Below are 22,114 nucleotides of genomic sequence, written 5' to 3'. Positions count from 1 at the left end.
ATGGAATATTATTCAGAGCTAAAAAGAAAGGATCTATAAACCCTAAAAAGATCTAGGGGAAACATAAATGCATATTACCAAGTGAAAGAAGCCAATGTGAAAAATCTACATACTGTATGAATCCAAACACCTGTCATTCTGAAAAGACAGAACTATGCAGATCAGTGGGTCCAGGGGTTAGGAGGAAGGGAAGAATGATAGGCCGAGCAAGGGGAGGATTTTTAGAGCAGTGAAATTATTCTGTATTATTCTGCAATAGTTGATACACATCATTAAACATTTGTTCAAGCTAGTAGAAGACACAGGGGTGAATGTTTGTATAAACTGTGGACTTTGGGTGATAATGGTGTATCATTATCAGTTGTAACAAATCAGTTACAATAAATCAGTTCATCAGTTGTAACAAATACATCACTCTGGTGCAAGATATTGATATTGAGGAGGACTGTACATATGTGCAATGGCACCCCACTCCAGTACTCTTGCCTGGAAAATCCCATGGATGGAGGAGCCTGGTAGGCTGCAGTCCATGGGGTCTCGAAGAGTCGGACACGACTGAGAGACTTCACTTTCACTTTTCACTTTCATGCATTGGAGAAGGAAATGGCAACCCACTCCAGTGTTCTTGCCTGGAGAATCCCAGGGACGGGGGAGCCTGGGGGGCTGCCGTCTATGGGGTCGCACAGAGTCGGACACGACTGAATCGACTTAGCAGCAGCAGCAGCAGCAGTACATATGTGGCTGCAGAGTGCATACAAGAACCTTTAGTACTTTCTGCTCCACTTTGCTGTGAACCTAAAAGTATCCTTTAAAAAATCTTTTGTCTTTATAGCAATTTGAGACTGTTTTCAAGAACTTTAAAAATATCATAAGGCAAACTCATAATTCCATTTCTAAGAACCCATCCTAAAGGAGGGATATTCAAAACAAGCCTACAGATAAATTATAAAAATGCATTGTGTAAAAAAAGTATTTTGGACAAAGAGTTAATTGCATTGTTGTGTGTGTGTGTGTGTGTGTGTGTGTGTATATCACTAGTGGTAAAGACCTGCCTGCCAATGCAGGAGACATAAGAGATGTAGGTTCGATCCCTGGGTTGGGAATATCCCTTGGAGGAGGGCATGGCAGCCCACTCCAGTATTCTTGCCTGGAGAATCCCATGGACAGAGGAGCCTGGTGGGCTACAGTCCATAGGATCGCAAAGAGTTGGACATGACTGAAGCGACTTGACACACACATATAGAAGTGAAAAGCAAAAAGCAATACAAACAACAAAGAAATAATAAAGATGTAGACAACTGGGCTAAATTGTAATAGATTTATACAGTTCAAGAATCAGCAAAAGGAAAACTATTTACAAAAGCTGATTTTAAAATCTGATAAATTAATAATTTACAGTGCTAAATAAAGATTACAACAGGAACATCTATATCCTGGCTATACACAATTTTAACTCTAACAGTGTGGTTCCACTTCACAGTACAAATAGTCAAAAATTAATAAATCATTATTAAATAAATGATGTGTAAAATTGCAATTTTAGAATATTAGGTAGCATGGCAAATACTGGTGAAGTTCTTTGTTGCTGTTCCAGGCAAGCTTTACAGTAACCCTCTTTATTACTGGGTTGATATAATTTACTGACATATTCCAATGACCTAAACTATAGAAAAATTGTTAGGAGAAATTTTGAAGTGCTATTCTTTCTAAATGCCATTTACTTTAATTTTTAACTAAATTTTCTTAGCAAATTCTCTTTATAAAATTTTTCTTAAATTTTAAAAAATTAAAATGTATTTCAAATACATTTTTGTAAATGTGAAGTCTAAAAATTACAAGAATTCTGCAAGAGTAAAATAAATACTTGTAACCTTCAAGAAAATAAATACTTGATATTTATTTACTTAAATAAATCAAGTAAAATAAATACTTGATTACTTGTAATCTTCTTCTCTCATTAGTGAAGACTAATGGAACTTAAAAGAGAATTCAGAATGAAAAATATGTCATTTTTAGAATAAATATTTTTCACACAATATCTAATGAACTTTTTTTCTACAAAATAATTGGTTAATGACAAAGCATTCAAATTTCAATTTTTGAAAGCATATTCTCATCAACATTAATATAAATTTGGCACAAAGCAACCAATTCCAAGTTAAACATTCCATGATATAAAATTTCAAAAAAAGTCAAATGGAGCATAAGTTCCTGCTAATGTCAATAATATCTATGTTTGTCAGGTTACATCTCATCCCTATATCGTCCCTAGTATACATTCTAAAGATAGTATTGCATTCATTTATTTATATGTAGAAACCATGATCGTTGTGAAATTGTCACACAGATAATTATCATCAAAATAATTATTTATAGTATTTTTTTTCATAGTCTTATAATGTCAATATATTTTGTGTGGAAAGTTTATGCCCAGTGAAGGTTCTGGAGCAGAATGGCCAAGATCAGAGTATCTGGCAGAATTAAGCTTAGTGAGAATGGTACAGATCTCACAAAGATGCTGTGAAATTTGCTGACATAACTGTGGAAAGTGACTAGAACAGTGTTGCCATCTAGTAAGAGCTCACTAAGTGGGTACATCCGGTTGAGCAAATTGAAATCAAGGAAGAGATACTGTCACTTATGTTCATCTTGTCTACAAATGACTCCAACTGTAATATTTTATCATTTCCTATTTATTTTATAGGAAAAGTTCAATTCTTCTTACAGTTTTTCAGGATTGCACTGCATATGAATCAGTAGTCAGTAATATAGTCATTCTCACATTTAGTCTTCTATGCTTCTTTTTAAGGAGTCTGCTTCTTAAAATTGTGTCCTGTACTTTTATATTATTTTTCAGATTTAATGAAGTTATCAGAAAAAAGGAAAAAAAAATCTCATACATATAAATTTGTCATTGTGTTCATAGCAAAGAGGCACCCAGTATCTTTCAATTCATTGCAGCATTATTTCTTTGAGGGACAGTTTTTTATTAAGTTCTTGATTCCTTTCTAAAAGATCTGAATCACTGAAGTTGTCAAATTGAGTTTCAGATTTCTCCTTTGCCTTCATTCCCTACCCAAGAACCAGCTTCCCCTCTTGGGCATGGATTGTGTTTGGGTAAGAAGGAAGACTGTCCAGATTGATAAAGCAATACCCCTGGGAAAAGATGATTAACATGTATAAAGGGATTTCCCTGCAGTATAAATACCAGCATGCGCTCTCTTGGTGCTTCAGAGCCTCCCTGATGTATATATGCAGGTAGTGAGATTTGAAACGGCCCTTTGAGATTGTAATATAATAAAACTGACTTGAGGAGTGGCACCTCTTCTCCGTTTCTATTCTTTTGTGGGAATGAGTTGCCAACCTTTTACTTCGACTGATACCTTTATACCTCTGAATTCTGAGTCTTCTGCAACTCTGCCTCTGATAATGCATCCCAGTGCTGCGGAGTGCCTACCGGTCTCCAACCACGCCACCAACGTGATGTCCACAGGTACTAACTTCAATAACAGTCTACATGCGGCTGCGCCTTAAGATATCAGGATGGGTGCTTTGAATCTTGCTAGTTTAGAATCTCATTTTAAAAAAAATTTTAATGTGTATTAAGTTAAATATTCAGGATATTAAAGAAGACAAAATGCCTAAGAAAATATTCAAGAAATATTAGTAAGTGTAGTAATTTCAAGTATTGTTGATTTTATTATAAAACCTGTCTTCTATACAAGTAAACAGTGAGTCTGAAAACCACTCTATGCAAACATGTATGCATAAAGAGTAAAACTAAAAAAATAGTGTAAAATAATTTAAAAGGTGATTTTTTTTCCTCTTAGAGATTTATTTGGTTTTTAGATTACATTTACTACCATGTCTAAAAAATGCCGTACACCTCTGAGTAAACACAACTGAATGATTCCTGATACCAACAACAGTGGGTTTCAAAGAATAAAATAATTAGATGTTTAAATACACTTTATTCAGATGGTAAAGAATCTCCCTACAATGCAGGAGACCCAGGTCTGATCCCTGGGTCAGGAAGATCCCATGGAGAAGGGAATGGCAACCCACTCCACTATTTTTGCCTGGCGAAGTCCAAGGACAGAGGAGCCTGGCAGGTTACAGTCCATGGGGTTGCAAAGAGTCGGACACAACTGAACGACTAACACTTTCACTTTAAATACACTTAACTTCTTTAGAATAATTAAAAACTCAGAAACCAAGTCTAGAGGCAATATAATATTTATTTGTTTATTTTTAAAACTTTTTATTTTATATTGGAGTATAGCCGGTTAACAATGTTGTGATATTTTCAGATGGACAGCAGAGGAATTCAGCCATACATACACTATATCCTTTTTTACCCAAACTCCCCTCCCATCTAGGCTAGAGGCAATATAATATTTAGAATCCATGAACTGATTTGAATCTTTTCAAGATTTAGTTCTGAAGAGATTTCAACCTTTAATCAAGTTTTTATATTTTCTTATATAACTTTCTTAGATGAAAATTAAAATTAATTCAAATATATTGTCTCAAACACAACCAAGTAAATAAATATGTTTTGTTAATGTGTCTAATTTTTACTCAGTAACAAAGGGTTTTGATTAATAAACAATGTCTTGGGTAAATGTCTGTTTAATAGCACTTTTCACTTGTAAAGCAATCTAAATATGAGCTAAATTTTATAAATTTAAAAATCAATTTGAGTTGACACATTTATATGCCAATTTAAAATATTTTAGCCTTATATTTTGTTAAAATTAAGCAGCTTTGAAAGTTATATGTAAGTTTGGTATTAATCTTTAACAGAATTTTCAAATATCTGAAGATCATATTATCTAGATTTGGGGAAAATTATTAATGTAGAGATGTTTTTTATCTACTGAAGAGTCTCAGAATTTAATTAAACATATGCTGATGCAAATATCCTCAAACATGGTTTTAAAAAAAAGTAATAAAGTATTTTTATGAAGAGGTGTGGTATAAATAAATTTAAACAATTATCACATATTGTTGTATTGTTCAGTCGCTAAGTCTGAACTCTGCAACTCTTTGCAACCCCATGGACTGCAGCATGCCAGACTTCCCTGTCCTTCACTATCTCCTGGACTCTTCCCATACAATTATCACATAGCTAATTGTGTATTTTAAATAATGGACATTTAAATAGATTGAGAATGAGAAGGATAGTGCATTTTTGCATAATATACTGTATGTGGATAGTATTTGGCTAGAATAAAAATTGGAATTGAGGTTAAAATTAAGCAGGTTTAAGCTCAAAACCCTATTTATTTAAAAAAAAATAAAAGTAAATAAATAATGTATCTAGTAAATTAGCTTGTCATTTATATGACTTCCCCAAATCAGCAAAACAAAAGAATTTAAACCTTGGAGGTAAAAAAATTCATAATTAGTAACAATGTCCTAAATGGCTATTGTTATTGTTTTAAATAGCAATAGCATTGATTCTATAATTTCTCCATCAAATTGTAACCGTATATATCTAATTGTCTAGGTAAAGAATTAGAAATGATTATAATGAGAGGGAAATGGCAACCCACTCCAGTGTTTTTGCCTGGAGAATCCCAGGGACGGGGGAGCCTGGTGGGCTGCTGTCTATGGGGTCACACAGAGTTGGACACGACTGAAGCGACTTAGCAACAGCAGCAGCATAATGAGAGGAGCAGTTGGATATTCAATGCGTTTCATGTTTCTTTAATTTTGGAATGCATAGAAATTATTATAACACAAAATTATTTCAGTTCTATGTGTCAGTTGTAAAATGAAAATTTATACAGATACTTTAAAATATTAAAAATGAGTTATAGTTAGAGAAAATGTTTTACTTTATGTCTTTAATTGATAGACTACATATTTTCAAAAAGGACTATAAATCTCTTCTAATATCTCATATTATTCAAGAAGATACAATTATATTTTTGAAAATCCACCACTCTATTCAGGACATAATGGGAAAAAGTATAAAATAAGATATAAAAGAAAACATTGATTAGTGATTTTATTGTTAGTAGTTCATTGTGATTCATGTTGAAAGCTTGATAGAAGTTAAGTAATTCAAATTTAATTTCAAAATACACCTTAATTCAATGATACTTGTAGCTATTTATAAATGAAGTTAAGTTATATGCTGGACTCAACCTTTATAAACCTCTAGTTACTCAGTGATCAATGAATTTATTTTTTGACCAGCTTCATCATTAGAATTGTTCAATTAATTGTGTGCATGCAGAAAATCTACAAGCTCATGGTTTCAATACCAGCCTAAATACATTGCACATTGTCACAGAGTTTTTGTAAGCCTCTGAATTTAATGGAGTTTTATGATCATACCCAATAAAAGGCTAGTGGCTCTGCCACTTCCTCTTTGATGGAAGAAATTTGTTAGGTGAATGAGCAGAAGTAAAAGTAAAGACCCATGAAGAGTTGATTTCTGTATTCATTGCTCCAGCAAAAGACAATTTTATGGTACCATGTTATACGAGAATTTTAAGAGACTATTCTCTGGTCAGTTCTTTGCAAAGTCTACATTGGGTGAAACCTGCAAGAAAACTGCAGCTTCCAGTTGTGTGCGTGTGCTCAGTCACTCAGTCATGTCTGACACTTGGCAACCTCATGGACTGTAGCCCACCAAGGTTAAAACTGGTCAGTCACGCCAACCCAGAACACTGGATATAATTAATGAAGGCTCTAGTCCACTGTGATGATTCATGAACTCGTTACTTGGGAAAAATGTCAACCCCTAGTTTTAGCATACTCATCAGAGAACTGCCCCCAAATGAGAACAAATTATTGGCATATAACTTTAAGAATAGCATAAATGTGTACATTTGAAATGAAACGAATGTGTCTTGAATCCTCATACATTTTCTTACCAGTCCCGTCTATTTTGTCTTTGATCCAAACTCCTAAATGTTTGTGCACATGTTTTGTGGTGACAATGCTGGGAAACACAGCAACAGGACTTCATTATTCTGTTCCTTCCTGTCATTATGGAAACCAGTCATCGACCTATGGCGTGATGGCAGGTAAGAAAAATTGTCTTTACATGTAAGATTGAGTTTGGGGACGCTTGGATGCATTTTCTGGGTCGAAGGGAATCTTGACCAGAGTGTATCATGAAATTCAGATCTCCTAACCTTAGAAATTGCTGCTAAATCCACCACTTACTATAATGGTCCCTGATCTGTAACGCCTTCAGAGATCATAATAGTTATACCTGATCACTGCTGTTCTCCACATGCCTGAAATGAACTGCTATGCTTCTTAACGCCTGTGTTTGCTTTGTATGATTTTTATTCTAATTCTCTGTTGCCAAACTGCTAATTGTCACTTGCTTATGCCATTGGTGGGCTTGCCTCCAGTAATAATAAGGTAGCTGCTAGCCTTATGTAACTATTTAAATTTAAAAGTAAATTAACTAAAATAAGGTCAGATTTAAAATTCCTCAGTTGCCAACAGTGAGCAAGTCAGCAAAAGCTTTAAATGACTTCATTGCCCGCCTCCATACCAACAGGGTTAATGATTATGAGGTACGGAACTTAATAGTCATCATTTCCCTTGAGATTTTGGCTGTTCCTTCAGTTCCTGAATTTAAAATAAAACAGGAAAGTGCTTAATAATCTTTTGTGGCTACCAAAGCAGATAGACTAACTTATAGAGCATATTCCTCATCACAGTATTTCTTTTGGCCATTTGGTCTGTAAAGATAAATAAGACATTGAAGGCTAAGAGAGATTTGCAGCAACTTTAGCCATAGTTGAATCCTTGGCAGCCCTGTCTGAGATGCTCTGAGTCTTGGATAAGATTGAAATAGTATAAGTTACATACTTATTTCCCTCTGGATAAAGAAAGCATCACTATATCAAGATAAACTATCTTGTTTGCTGACACTTAAATGAAAGTATTGTTAGCAACTTTCTTAAGGGAAAGAAAATCTGACGTAAGAGATCCACTCATCACAAAATTTATGACTTAATTTTAGACCATGGCTATACAGTAATTTTTTTGTGCACAGAAATTATTTAGAAATCTCAATCTTTTATATTTATTTCTGCAGCAAGAAATAATTTCAGTGACAATAAACTACTAATGTTCTATGTGAAAAATATAAACGTGTGTGTGTGCATGCTCGTGTAATAGTTGTTATCCAAGTAGGTAATTAAAAAATCAAACATAGATTTATGCCTATAAATTTGAAATTAAATTGAACAAAGAATTTAGTTCACCAACCTTTAATTTCTAAAAATTTCTCAAATTTACACTAAATAAAACATTAAAACTTTAAAATAATATATTCTAGAACAAATTAGCTTTTCCTACATTCTGTTAGAGAGCATTCTGAATAAACTTATATCCTCACCTTTATGATGAAGTGAAAACTGATGTTCTTAATGGTTACCTTTAAATCTTAATGTCTCTCTTCAATAATTAAAAAATAAGGAAAGTCATATTTTTCTTCCTCTGTGAAAACGGACCGTTTATGATTCGTGTACTTAGCTGTTAATCAGTATCCATGGTTAATGAGAGGATCTCTCGTTGAAGATGAACTACTTTCATTATAGAAATAGTAGAACAATGTGCATTTAGCCACTAGCGGTGCCGCTCAAATGCTTTCTGTGGCCTCCACCACACTTGGATTACAGAGACAAGAAATGATGAGTTTATAGACATGTGCTACTCTTTCTTGGAGGAGAGAGTCCTTGCTGTTCCTTCACAGTAGTTCCCAGGAACCCACATGCAACTTAAGTCATCTCTGCACCCAGCAAGGGGCAGCAATGAGTGGAGGTTAGTGCTCAGACCAAACACTGTGAGATGATTTTTACTACTACCTCCCTCCCACCAGATCTAGGTAGAAGCTGCTGAGTTCACAGCTGGCCTGAGAAACCTGACTTCCTTCCTGTTTCCAGGGTTGCAGGTAACAAGCCCAGGTTCACACTGAGAGTCCACAGGCAACTCAGGTTGTGCTGGTCCAAGTTTCCTCAGCAGGCCCTCAGCAAACTTTCATCTCCATTAGAAGTTAAAAAGGAGAGGTCTTTGGAAAAACCTTTTAAAATGATTCAAAGCCCAGGTTGGTGATAATAATGAAAAAAATGGATGTCCTAAGCTTTGGAGGTATTGCTGTAGTCTTAAACCAAAATTACATATATTTTGTCGCTGAAAGAAAAATTCACCATGTCAAGCATAGAGATTATATTTGAATATTTTTGAGAGGGAGATCATTAAAATGTGATGTGCTTTGTAATTTGTTACAATGTCACTATTTTGACATATATTCAGTATTAGCCTTTGCATCACGGCAGATTTAATCTCAGAGAATCTGAACCTTTCTGCTGTCATCCCCAGAGAAGCTACACAAATTGAGTCATAAAACACAGGGATTCAGAATATTCAGGAATTCACAAAAGGTTTAAAATACACAAGAGAAACCTGATAATGTCATTTGAATTTTCTGAGAAGTCTCAGGCGTTCATCAAATCAGCCACTTCCACACAATCCACAGAAGCGTCTAATCACCAACAACGAAGGTTCATTGTCACATACTCCATATAAAAGTGAAGCTGCACAAAGAGCAATATTTCAAAGGGTGTGAAATTGCTTTATTTGAATATGGTTATTTTATCCCTATACTCTGATGCTTATATGTAGTCTGAGCATTTCATTAAATTAATAACTCACTGGAAAGCAAGAGCTACAGCTCATATTTTAAGCTAAGGTTGGTAGGAAGGATTCTAATCATCAGATGAATCCTCTGTACCTCATAGTCCAGGTGTGGGGATATCAAAGAGAATGATTGGTGGGGTGAAATGAATTAGCCACACCAGGAACTAATTACAAACCTCGTTCAAGTTAGCATCTCAAAGTGTTAGTCTCTTCACATCCAAGTTGTGATGGGTACCATACATAGCTCTATCTGAGTTGAGTTGTGGCAGCTTTCTACCAACTTAGCCTGGTTTTCTCCTTGATCTTCTCTTCAGATACATTCATAGTTAAATTTCTTCTTCTGTTTCTTCTCTCCTAAGTACTTAAATAATTCAACAGCCTGCAGGATGGATAATAGGAAACAGGGAATTACAAATACTATTCAAAAATCTCTTCTAGATAAACACGAAAGAAAACTAATAACAAAAACCTTTCAAAATTCTGATTTCTGGGTATACAAGGTGGTGTCTGTTCTCATTTGTAAAGCTGGGTGAAAGTTGGAAAACAAACTTAATGAGCTGTGTACCTTGCCCACCGTCCTGTGTGAACTGGGCTAATCAGCTACATGGTAATGATTGCTAAACCCAGCAAGGTTATGTGTTTTAATGGCCACCCAAGGTGTGCAGTAAGAGTCCTTGATTAAAAATTGATCTTAAGAGGAAAGCAAAATAGCTGATGTTGGAAAATTATTCAAGGAGATGAATGCTCTTTTTAAATGAGATGTGAATAATAAGAATAAAAGATGAATATAGCTAAAAAGTGTCTTTTCCACCTGGGCTAGGACAAGAGGTACCAGAAATATGTTTCACATTTACATAGGCAAACAGTCTACTTTGGAGGCCATCTCTTCATTCTTAAATTGTCTTTTTTCTATTTCCTTTTTTTCTTTTTTGTTTTATTTAGTTTTATTTTTGCCTCACTTATTCTGGATGTGTTGACACTAAGGGAAGGAGTAATTCTGACCATCTTTTGCCTCTGGATCATGAAAGGCGCCTGCAGTAGCATGGACACTGTGTATTATTCCTTAAATTATGTAGCATCTGTCTCAACTTCACAACTCAAAAGCAGCTACAGGCAATCTGTAAACAAATGGCCATGGCTGTGCTCCAAATCAACCTAATTTACAGAACTAGGCAGAAGACCTGTTTATATGTGGATAGGATGTAGCAATGCACAAAAGAGAAAAAAAATCACAATTCAAATTTATGATTTGTTTCACATTGTCATGCATGAACGTAAAAAAAGAAAATAAATGGAAATATTTAAATGAACTGTGCTGTGCATCTCTACAGCAAGGTGGGGGTATTTTACTATATCCTTCTTCCCCTGTTTGTTCTTTTAAAGCTTCTAGCTCACAACCTCAGAGATGTTGTCAGTTAGCAGCTGTCTGAGCCACGTGCTGCAGAAAAGCAGTGTGCCCTGTATCATGGGACCTTGAATCAGGTGCCCGTAAGGCATGCTGGACCTCAGCTTCCCATCTTCTGCTTTTAAAGATTTAATCTCTGTTCCTCTCCCTCCTCTGCCGTCCAGAAGTCCATGCAGAGCAGTTCAGAGAGGCTATGGTGGATTAATCTGCAGGGTGAAAATCCATCTTGGACTGTAAAGAATGTACAAACCTTTCCAAGCTATTTAGGTGTGCACTTGTTCTAGGCTTATAGACAAGTTTGGTTTATCAGTGTTTTGGAAAATATTCATGAAACTTCTGTGGCACACAACTTCCTGCATCTTTTCTCTCCGTGCTCAAACCCCGACTTCTTAATATTCCAGGCTTTAGAAAAACCTTTTAAAATACCTTGTCACATATACCATACCAATCAATCCCCATTTTCTCCCAAATACAGGATCATATAATAGAAATCAGTTTGTCTGACCATGCTTGTGACTGTCCCAAATTTCTGTTTAACATTAGTTTCAGGAAAACTGTGTCCCTGTGGATAATTGTGGATACTTTCAGTTAATGAAAAATAACGCAGCACACATCGTGTTTTCCTTCCTCCTCTAGATGCCAAACTTTTGAACATGGTATTTCTTGTGCACTCTTTATGAACTCATGTTCAAATTTATTTTCTAAATGTCCATTTCTCCAGAGTATTTATAAAGTATACACTAGCTTTAAATTTTTCCATAAATAGAGATGGCACACTTCCAATATTTTTGTAAATATTTATAAAACTTTTGTTTGAAAGCATTTGTTTAATGTGACCAAATATATTTAAGATGCAGAATCTTTGAGTCATCTGATTTCCCTGAGTACAGATTACCTGAAAAATGAACTGATTATTGATGTGGCCTATTGAGGTATTCACAGGGCTTCACTTCTAGTTTCAATTGTATAGTGAATTCATCTTAGCACTCAAGGAACGTTATTTGTTTTTATATGAATTTTAAATTGTGGATAAAAAAATACACACTTTTTTCTCTGAAAATAAAACAAAAGTCCTTAGATAAATATTAAGTAAATGTTAACATAAAGGTGATAAATTTTTTTATATATTAGTATTTTACTTAACTAGTAGAAATCTAAAACTAACATTAGGCCAAAAATGAGCTTTGTTAAAATGTAACAAACATTAAAAAAATTGAATTTTGTAATAAATTAAAAATTGATAAAATTGCTTTTTAAAATTGTATCTGGTCTATTCAATGTAGCACCCACTAAAGCAAAAAGTGGATGATTAACAATAACAACAAAAAACTGGATAGTTTTGATTTTTGAAAGTAATATGAATTGCTTTAGACAGAAATAGTTTCTTTTGTATGTTTTTTATATCCATGAAACAGCTATACTTATTTTATGATATTTTGCTTAATTTCTCACTTGTATGTATTTTGTTTCAGAAACATAATAGTCTACTGGATAGGGGTACACTTCAAAATTATATTTTCTCATATAAATAATATGAGCCAACAACTTACTGACTTGCAATATTCTTTGCTCATTACATATTGATATATTAATTTAAGATTTATATATTCTGGCAAAATACACTATTACTCATGTCTGATTTCTGACTGTATTTATAGAGAAATTATAAATAGCATAAAACTGATGTATTTTTTAGTAAGTTTCTAAGAATGATTACTGCCTATTTTCTATAGTCATTTATATTTAATTTATACTCATAAGAAAAATGATTAATTATTGAATATTTTATTTATATCAAAATGTCTTGGTTATACCCATGTCATTTAATATAAAGTGAAATCCTTATGAATAAAAATGTAATATACTGCTGAAGAAAACAGAAATAAAATGTGTGGGAATTTGGCTTATACCATCCTGTCACCAATACTCCCTGACTGAGATTCTCTCTTCTTTCCAAATGAAGAATGAAATCTAGAAGCAATTAAACAATTAAATCATGTAGTTTTTTGAGATTTCTCATTTAACTAACTCAATGGATTCAGTGCTTCATCATTTATGAGGGATTATGTATTGTATCTCAGAGAAGGAAATGGCAACTCCAGTATTCTTGCCTGGAGAATCCCAGGGACAGAGGAGCCTGTTGGGCTGCTGTCCATGGGGTCGCACAGAGTCGGACACGACTGAAGCGACTTAGCAGCAGCAGCAGCAGCATGTATCATATCTAGAATTGCACCCTTCCTTGACACTTAACTTTTTCTTCTTAAATAGTAATCAAGAAATGATTCCATCATAGTATATTTTGCAAGAATCTTGTTGCTGACCTTCTAATAGATCTTTAAAAGTTACTTTTTGTCGACATCCATCATTACCATTAAATCTATTTAAACCTTATTAATGTATTTTTTGTTCTCATAATTTTCGTTTTACTTGCCTTTACTAAATTAAGCATTTACTGATAAAACATTGGATTTCTTAATGCTGTAAAATCAATTTTTCAATGCTATGAAAATTTCCCAGAATAGCACTTAACATACACCTTGATTATAATTAAGAAAATATACATTCTGGTAGAGTTGAACCTCAGATTCACAATAACAAATGAAAAGATTTTTGTTTGTTTTTGGGGAGCCATGCTGAATTCCATAACCAGGAATCAAACCCATGCCCTCTATACTGGAAGGATGAAGTCTTAACCACTGGACTGCTATGGAAGTCTTTTAAGAGAAAAACAATGATGGAAAACTCACACTTTTTTGAAATTTGCTTATTTCTATTTAAATTATTTGCAAGTCCCTGGTTCTTTCCTTTGGCTTTGCATTATCTTTGTTTCCACTGCTCCCAGGAAGGTGGAAAAAAAAGATCCTATTTATACTAAGCTACACTGACTTCTACTTCAGAAAAGCAAATGTCAGGTAACCTTTTAGAACTGAGACTGGCTGTCACAGAACAATCTGATGGGCCAAAATTTTCCATGTATCAAAATGAGGGATAATTACAAATGGTCCTTTTCTTGTTGTTACAGGGAGCTTAACCCCTTGTCTTTATAAGTTTCCTGACCACACGTTGAGTCATGGTTTTCCTCCCATGCATCAGCCTCTCCTTTCAGAGGACCCCACTGCCGCTGATTTCAAGCAGGAGCTCAGGCGGAAAAGCAAATTGGTTGAAGAGCCAATAGACATGGATTCTCCAGAAATCCGAGAACTTGAAAAGTTTGCCAATGAGTTTAAAGTGAGAAGAATTAAGCTAGGTAGGTGCTTGTTAACAGCTGTGGGACACACAACTCCGTCTGCAAAGTCTTACTCTATTACTGTTTAATCTCTTACATGCTGCTCAGAAGTCTAAGACAGTTCTCATTCTACATCTCTACTGTGGATGTAAGTTGAATTATGAAAACCTATAGCAACCTTCATTTCCTTGTAAATTCTTAGCAGCAAAAATATATAGATTTCTAAATTAATGGTCTCCTTTTCAAACATAAGTTTAGAAATACCTTTGTTTTATTTGAATTAATACCTTTGTGTGATTCAAAAGCTAAAAAGCTGTGAGAATTGTATCCCTCTGCTTATCCTTCCTGTTTATCAGTGTTATTAGTTTCTGTGAATCCTTCTATTCTATGCATATTCATATAAGCAAATTCATGTATTTCTTCATATAGACATTTTTCATTTGACTATTTTGGAGAGCTTTCAGTATTAGTTTTTTAGAGAGCTCTTCTTTTTAATGCATCTCTCAATTCCATTTTATGAATATATTACCAGTCTCCTACTGATGGAATTTAGATGGTCTTCAATCTTATGTTACTGAAGACAATGATGCAATGATTAACTTCATAAATAGCATTTTGCACCGATAAAAATATATGTGCAGGGAAAGTGTTAAAAGCAAAATTGTTTGATTGAAGAGCATGTGTATTTGTAATTTCAGTAGATGTCAAATTGGTCTCTATGTAAATTCTAACAAATCTTATTGCCACCATGAGTATCTCCTTTGCCACTCTTCAGAATATGAATTCTGTTAAGGCAGAAGTTTTTTGTTTTTTGTTTATTTCCTTTGCTTTCTCCTTAATGGCATATCCTCAGCACTTGGAACAGTGACTGGCATGTAGAATAAAAAATAGTTATTGAAGGGAAAAGATGCTATTAATCTTTTGGACCTTTGCAAATCAGTTAGGTGAAAGTAGCAGTTTCATTTTAAATTTCCCTTATGAGTGAAGAGTGAAAGAAGTTTTTCATGTGTTGGACAGTCATTTGTAATTCCTTTTCTGTGAGCGATCTGTTCATAGCCTTTGCTCACTTTCTAGGGTGAAGTGTTTTTAATGTAAATAATCATAATAATTAACCTTGATTTAAATGCATGAAATATATTTTTAATGGATTGAACTGATAGTACAAACTTCTGCATTTGTGGACTGAGCCATTGGTAACTTTTAATGATATCAATTGATGGGCATCATATGTAATCATTTTATGCATACAGGTATATAGCCTTGGGCCCTGAATTAATATGTAGTTACTGTTTGTCATAAACACAGCAGTAGGCATCTTTATGACATTCATTTTCAATTTACTTTTTATATGACTGTGAATGTTTCAAATTCTACATTGATGACATTTGTCAACTTATATTCTGAGAATGTTTGAGACAATCTATGAAAACTTTTTGCCTGGAGATAGAAGCATTACCAAATGATATAATAAATGCTTGGTGATATACATAAAATGTTGTGTGACCAAAGTCTCATAATAAGCATGCTTTTAGGGAAAGTAAACACAGTTCTTAGTTTTATTTGTTAACTTCAACATGTTGAATTTTTCACTCTTACAGCTGAGATAAAAATATTTGTGATATATCACCATATAGTTTACATATTATATTTTAATATCTATAGATTTTGAGCATATTTCAACAGATGCCTAATAATAATGATTAGAGAGAATTTTTAAATGTCTTCTAAAGTGTGTATTAAGGATTCCCTGGTAGAACAGCTGGTAAAGAATCCACCTGCAATGCAGGACACCCCAGTTCAATTCCTGGGTCAGGAAGATCAGTTGGAGAAGGGATAGGCTACCCATTCCAGTATTCTTCGGCTTCCCAGTGGCTCAGCTGTTAAAGAATCTGCCTGCTATGAGGGAGATCTGGATTCAGTCCCTGGGTTGGGAAGATCCCCTGGAGATGGGAACAGCTACCCACTCCAGTATTCTGGCCTGGAGAATTCCATGTACTGTATAGTCCATGGGGTTGCAAAGAATAGTCTGACTACACTTATATTAGGTTATAAAAATGATTCATGTATAATTACTACAGTATATAGCACAGTGGCAAAAAAATAAATCTGGATACATTAAAAAGAATCATTTCACTACTTTATACCTATGCTACATTGTCTAGAAACTTTTCTTATATATTTTTGCAAAGTGTGTTTAACACATTTATCCAGTTTGGCTAAATATGAATGGCAGATGTTCCTATCTGAATTCTTTTGGCTTCTAAAATATTAACTTATTAACTAGAAGGAATTTTTTAAAATACTAGACAATTCTACACTGCATAACCTTACTGTTATTCTAAATTGCTAACAAATTTATCGTTAAAAGCAATATTTAATAGTTGACAAAAATACTACACAAATTTATACAATAGTGGACCCAAATCAGTGTTTCTTGCAAAACTGAAGCTCATGGCCTTTGTTATTCTTTCACAGGATACACCCAGACAAATGTTGGGGAAGCTCTGGCAGCTGTGCATGGCTCTGAATTCAGTCAAACAACTATCTGCCGATTTGAAAACCTGCAGCTCAGCTTCAAAAATGCATGCAAACTAAAAGCAATATTATCCAAATGGCTGGAGGAAGCCGAGCAAGTAGGAGGTACAAAAGCTGTGTTTCTGGAAACAGTGATGTTTTAACCTAAAAACAATGGTTTCCCTCAGTTGAATTTGTACTAAAGCAAGAGGTTTGAAGTTTGGTTTGATTTTTCTCTTTGACATGAAAAATAAGTATCTTGTTTCATCACACTATGAAGAAAAGCAAGGCCAGTGAAAGTGTAGAAATAAATTTATTGAGAAGGTAAATAATGAGAGAATAAAATATATAGGGAAAGTTTCTACACAATGTGGCATAGGTGTGAAGTGGTGAAATGATTCTTTTTAATGTATCCAGATTTTTTCCTGCTGTGCTATATACTGTAGTAATTATTCATGAATCATTTTTACAACCTAATATAAGTGTAGCCAGAGCATTCGCACACACCGTTCTTTCTAGTGAATAGCAAGCAATTGCTAGATGAACAATTTAATGTGATAAAAATTATCTACTTATATTAATGTCAAGGCTGGCTAAAGAGCAAGATTTGATAGCATTTAGAGCAACTGTTTCAACAAAGATAGGGTATGATTTAAAGACAACTGTTAATATTTATAAAGTTAATATTTTTTTCTGTGTTAACATTTTAATCTAGGGCTTGTAATCTAAAATGATGTATACTGCAAATATTTAAAACAAAAATGTATGGTAATTCTATTTTGTATTGTTTTATAAAGAAACTTTAAATCCAAATCTGATAGTTAAAAAAAAAACCTGGTTTGTTTTTGTAATTATTCATTGTTTTCGCATCACAGCTTTATACAATGAGAAAGTTGGTGCAAATGAAAGAAAAAGGAAACGGAGAACAACAATCAGGTATACTTTTGAGATATTAAGAGTTAGTGGAGAAGAAAATGATATTTTACAAATGGAATGAACATTTGAGTATAATATAGTTTCAATATAACATAAAAATGAATAGAGCCAATTGAGAAAATAGGTGAAAAAGCACAACATTCAATAAATTACTTCTGAGAAACAGCTGGAAATTTAAAATTTGATGGAAAAATATGTATTGTTTGATTCAAGAACAGTTTTGCTCTGCAAGTTTTGGATAAAACAGAAGCTGTACAATCACAGCTAAAAAGAATGACTGTTTCTACTGTGTCATAATGTGTTGATTTATGTTTAGACATAAATCTTGCTCCGGGAAAGACCCCATGGACTGTAGCCTACAGGTTCCTCTGTCCATGGGATTTTCCAGGCAAGAATAATGGAGTGGGTTGCCATTTCCTTCTCCAGGAGATCTTCCCGACCCAGGGATTGAACCCGGATCTCCTACATTGTAGGCAGATGCTTTACCATCTGAGCCACAAGGGAAGTCATCTATCTATATTATTTCAAATTAACAAAACTGGTCACTAGTATTTTAGTTGCTTAAAGTTCAAAATGACTTCTAGCATTTCAAGCCAGATTGTTCATTTATCTTTTTGTAGTTTCCGTGAGGCTCATGGAGGAATTGCTAATATACAGGTTTTGTTTTGGTTGGTTAGTTGTACACTAAACATTTCAATAACCTGAGTTCTGGGGGACATTTAGAAATGCATACAGAATTATTTTCTTCTCAGTAAGTCAGTGCCCTCTTGTGGCAGAAAGTGGATAAACAATGTCGGGGTTCCCTCCTTAATTTCTTCCTGTGACTCTGGTAAAAGGAGCCTACATGAGACAAGCATCTAAATGTTCAAAAAAACTTCACATTTATTATTGTTGAAAAGCTTTGAAGGTGTTTTCAGCGTCTTTAGGTTTCCTTTTTACGTTAATGTTAGTACTAATATTTAGGAAATGTAACCTAACTTGATTTTGATGGGCCTAAACCATCATCTCCCTTCTTTCCTGCCAACTCCCCACCTCCCAGTATTGCTGCTAAAGACGCCCTGGAGAGACACTTTGGAGAACAGAATAAGCCTTCCTCTCAGGAGATCCTGCGGATGGCTGAAGAACTAAACCTGGAGAAAGAAGTGGTGAGGGTTTGGTTTTGTAACCGAAGGCAGAGAGAAAAACGGGTGAAGACAAGCCTGAATCAGAGTTTATTTACTATTTCTAAGGAGCATCTCGAATGCAGATAGGCTCTCCTATTGTGTAATAGCGAGTGTTTCTACTTTTCATTCCTTTCTCTTCTCCAGCCAAAATAGAAATTAGTTATTTGGTTAGCTTCAAAAAATCACATCAGTAATTTTTGCAGAAGTGTTTCTTTTCTACTTTAAAAATAAATACAATTTAAATTATGTTGATGAATTATTCTCAGAAGGCACATTGTACATTTTAAGCCAAAGACTAATAGGATTCAAACAATGATTCTGTCCCTTTCACTATATCTTTCCCTCTATCTCTCCCTAACACACACACACACACACACACACACACACACAGGAGTATGCACATGTGCTCTTTTAGTTTAAAGATTCTTTTCCCAAAGGCTGTATATCTGCTTTTTAATATTTTAGTCAGTATGTCCCATAAAGAATATCACCAGAGAAGATCCAATTAGAAAATTCCTTACCTGATGTCCTGCTTGCCATCAGCTTTAATAGTTTGTTTGAACTAAAAGTTAGAATTTTATTATTGCATTTAGGAATAAATCTTAATCAGAAGTGACGCCTTTGAAGTAACAATTAGGGCACAGAGCCCAAAGAAGTGTTTCAAAAGAAATTTGTAGAAATATTAATTTATGATCTTTTTATTCTTCCCAGACATTAGCTTTTTGATGTTTAGCTATGGAAAATATGCTTTATGGAATCTTGAGCCCCACACTACTGTTTCTATAAGCTATAAAAGTACAAGGAAGATGTCTGGCTTACTTGCTATTTCCTCAGTGCCTGGGAAAGCCTTTGCTCACAGTGGAAAGAAATCTTTGTTAAATGAACAAGGGAGTTTATTCTTAACAGTGGCCACAAACTTGAAGAGAGTCAAATTTAATACCATAGCTCATTTTTGAAATCTCACAACCTAGAAAATCATCTGGGGTCCCATCAGAAAAGAGGATTATTTTTGGTTTAATTAGTTAGAATACGATTTATTGTTAATGAAAAAATTTGCTGTATTGAGCTTTTCAATTCAGGGAGTCGCACCTTAAGGAACATGTATTTAATTAATAAGACTGTGCACCACTGTACAGCATATGGAATATAGCCAATATTATATAGTACCTTTAAATGGAGGATAATCTATAGAAATATTGAATCACTGTTGTATACCTGAAATTAACATAATATTGTAAATCAACTATACTTCAATTTAAAAAAGAATGCACTTCTTTAAAACTTGTAGGTAGAAGCAAACTGTAATGTGTTACCACTATCAAATAGTGACTTTGTTTTGCGTTTTGAATGTCAATCTGCTGGCAATGTTTACCTAACTTATTTTATGTAACAAAAAATAGGAACAGTTAGACTAAATTTATTTAGAATACTTACTAAATAAACTATACTGTCCTGTCTTCTGCTTTTTGTAATATTAATAAAGACTAAGGATTATGCAGATCATAATCTATGTAGATTATATATATATATGTGTGTGCACACATAATCAACATCAATTGGATAGCTGGAAACATTGATATATTATTAAAAGCAAACAAAAAAAGATCAGTTTTCAGTGGCCTGATAATCCATGCTTAAGTACACATCTAGGACCCAGGAGGTGTTAAATACTATACAGATACATACACACACACACACACACACACACATATATGTATGTATATATAAAGACTTTTCTTGAGAGTAAATTCCAAATTACTCAGCTGTGTGGATTTATAACTTTTCTCTTGATAATTCATTTGCTTAAAACATACATTAGTTAGGGAAGTGATTCATTAGTTTGTAAAAGGCAGAGCAAATTTATACATACAGACCCTCCTAAAAATACATGTATGCGTGCTGTTGAAACTTGCAAATAAAAGCAAATGTAATGCATTATAAATCTAGAATAGTGACTCTTTGCACTTAAATATGACTGGGAATGTTTAATCTGACTCTATATAGCAAAAACAAGCACGGATATGTGCCTCAGTCATCATTACAGATGTTAAATTTAGATTATCATCAGACATTCTTCTATAAGGTCATTCTTTCCAACTTTAGATAGTTAGCATTGGAAACCAGTTTTTCTCCCTAAGAAACATTTTGAGGTGGTATTTAATATTGAACTAGCAATCCCTTATTTACTATTTATTACGAGTAATAATAATACTATTACTAGCTATTTACTAGTTGTAAATGTACTGGTATTTGCTATTAACTCATTTGTATAAATGAGTTTTGAGACTTATTTTCTATTTAGATAGTATTTTAATAGATATTGGCTTCCTTAAAAATAGAAAATGGTGAATGTTATTTAGAATTCTAAACTGCAATTAAACACGTGACAAATGTGACTTACTGTGCAGTGTCTGTGTTTAACATTTGGGAATACATCCAAAGCTGACATAGCCACACAGTCTTTCCATTTCTTGTTTTTATGAGCTCTTCCGTGGGAAATCTTCAAGAATTCCATAGAGTTCCATTAAAATGGAAGGATCTGTTTGTCACTTATACCTATTGGTACACTCAGTTTTAACCTGTAGAGGTGGCTGAGAAATTCACTTAACTTACCTTTCCATATCTAATGGTAAAAATAAAGAATCTGCCTGCAAAGCGAAGACCCAGTTTCAATCCGTGTCGGGAAGATCCCCTGAAGAATGAAATGGCAACCCGCCCCAGTATTCTTGCCTGGAAAATCCCATAGCCAGAGGAGCCTGGCAAGCTATGGTCCACGGGGTTGCAGTGGGACACAACTGCACGGCTAACACTTTCACTTTCCATATCTAATGGTAAAAATAGTTGAAAGAAATATTTTCAGTGTTTGGGACAGAGATGTGTGTATGTACCCATGCATATTTTCAGGTTCTTGGGAGGATGGTTTGTGGGGAGGGGGTGTGTATGCTGTTCCTATAGCTGGGTACCTGAAATCAGACTTCAGGATCCTCAGGCTTCCTTGAAGGGGAACTCAATCCAGTGACTCTTAAAAGAACTAAGTAATAGGAATTGTCTTAAACACACTTATGGACTCAGGTCCTATAGAAATTGAAAAGTTAATCTATTCTTCTGTAACTGCAAAACCCTATTCATGTAGGGTAGTGGCATCAAAAGAGAAAGTCATCACAGGTCTCTTTTTCAGATTTGCACATATAC

At 34.1% G+C, this 22,114-nt stretch overlaps 1 protein-coding gene across 1 annotated transcript; it reads left to right on the top strand.

Annotated features, from left to right (window-relative positions):
* The first annotated feature begins 3,262 nt into the window (after window positions 1–3,262).
* On the top strand, window positions 3,263–21,318 carry POU1F1 (POU class 1 homeobox 1). The gene is given in 6 exon segments (NM_174579.4): window positions 3,263–3,493; window positions 6,972–7,043; window positions 14,106–14,330; window positions 16,785–16,949; window positions 17,699–17,759; window positions 18,799–21,318. Coding segments are annotated over 6 exon segments (876 nt in total). The 5' UTR covers window positions 3,263–3,351; the 3' UTR covers window positions 19,010–21,318.
* The last annotated feature ends 796 nt before the right edge of the window (window positions 21,319–22,114 follow it).

Source organism: Bos taurus, chromosome 1 (genome assembly GCF_002263795.3).
Source record: "Bos taurus isolate L1 Dominette 01449 registration number 42190680 breed Hereford chromosome 1, ARS-UCD2.0, whole genome shotgun sequence".
NCBI classification, from domain to species: domain Eukaryota; kingdom Metazoa; phylum Chordata; class Mammalia; order Artiodactyla; family Bovidae; genus Bos; species Bos taurus.
Note: the sequence above shows the minus strand (reverse complement) of the source record. Positions and strands in the feature narration are given on the sequence as shown.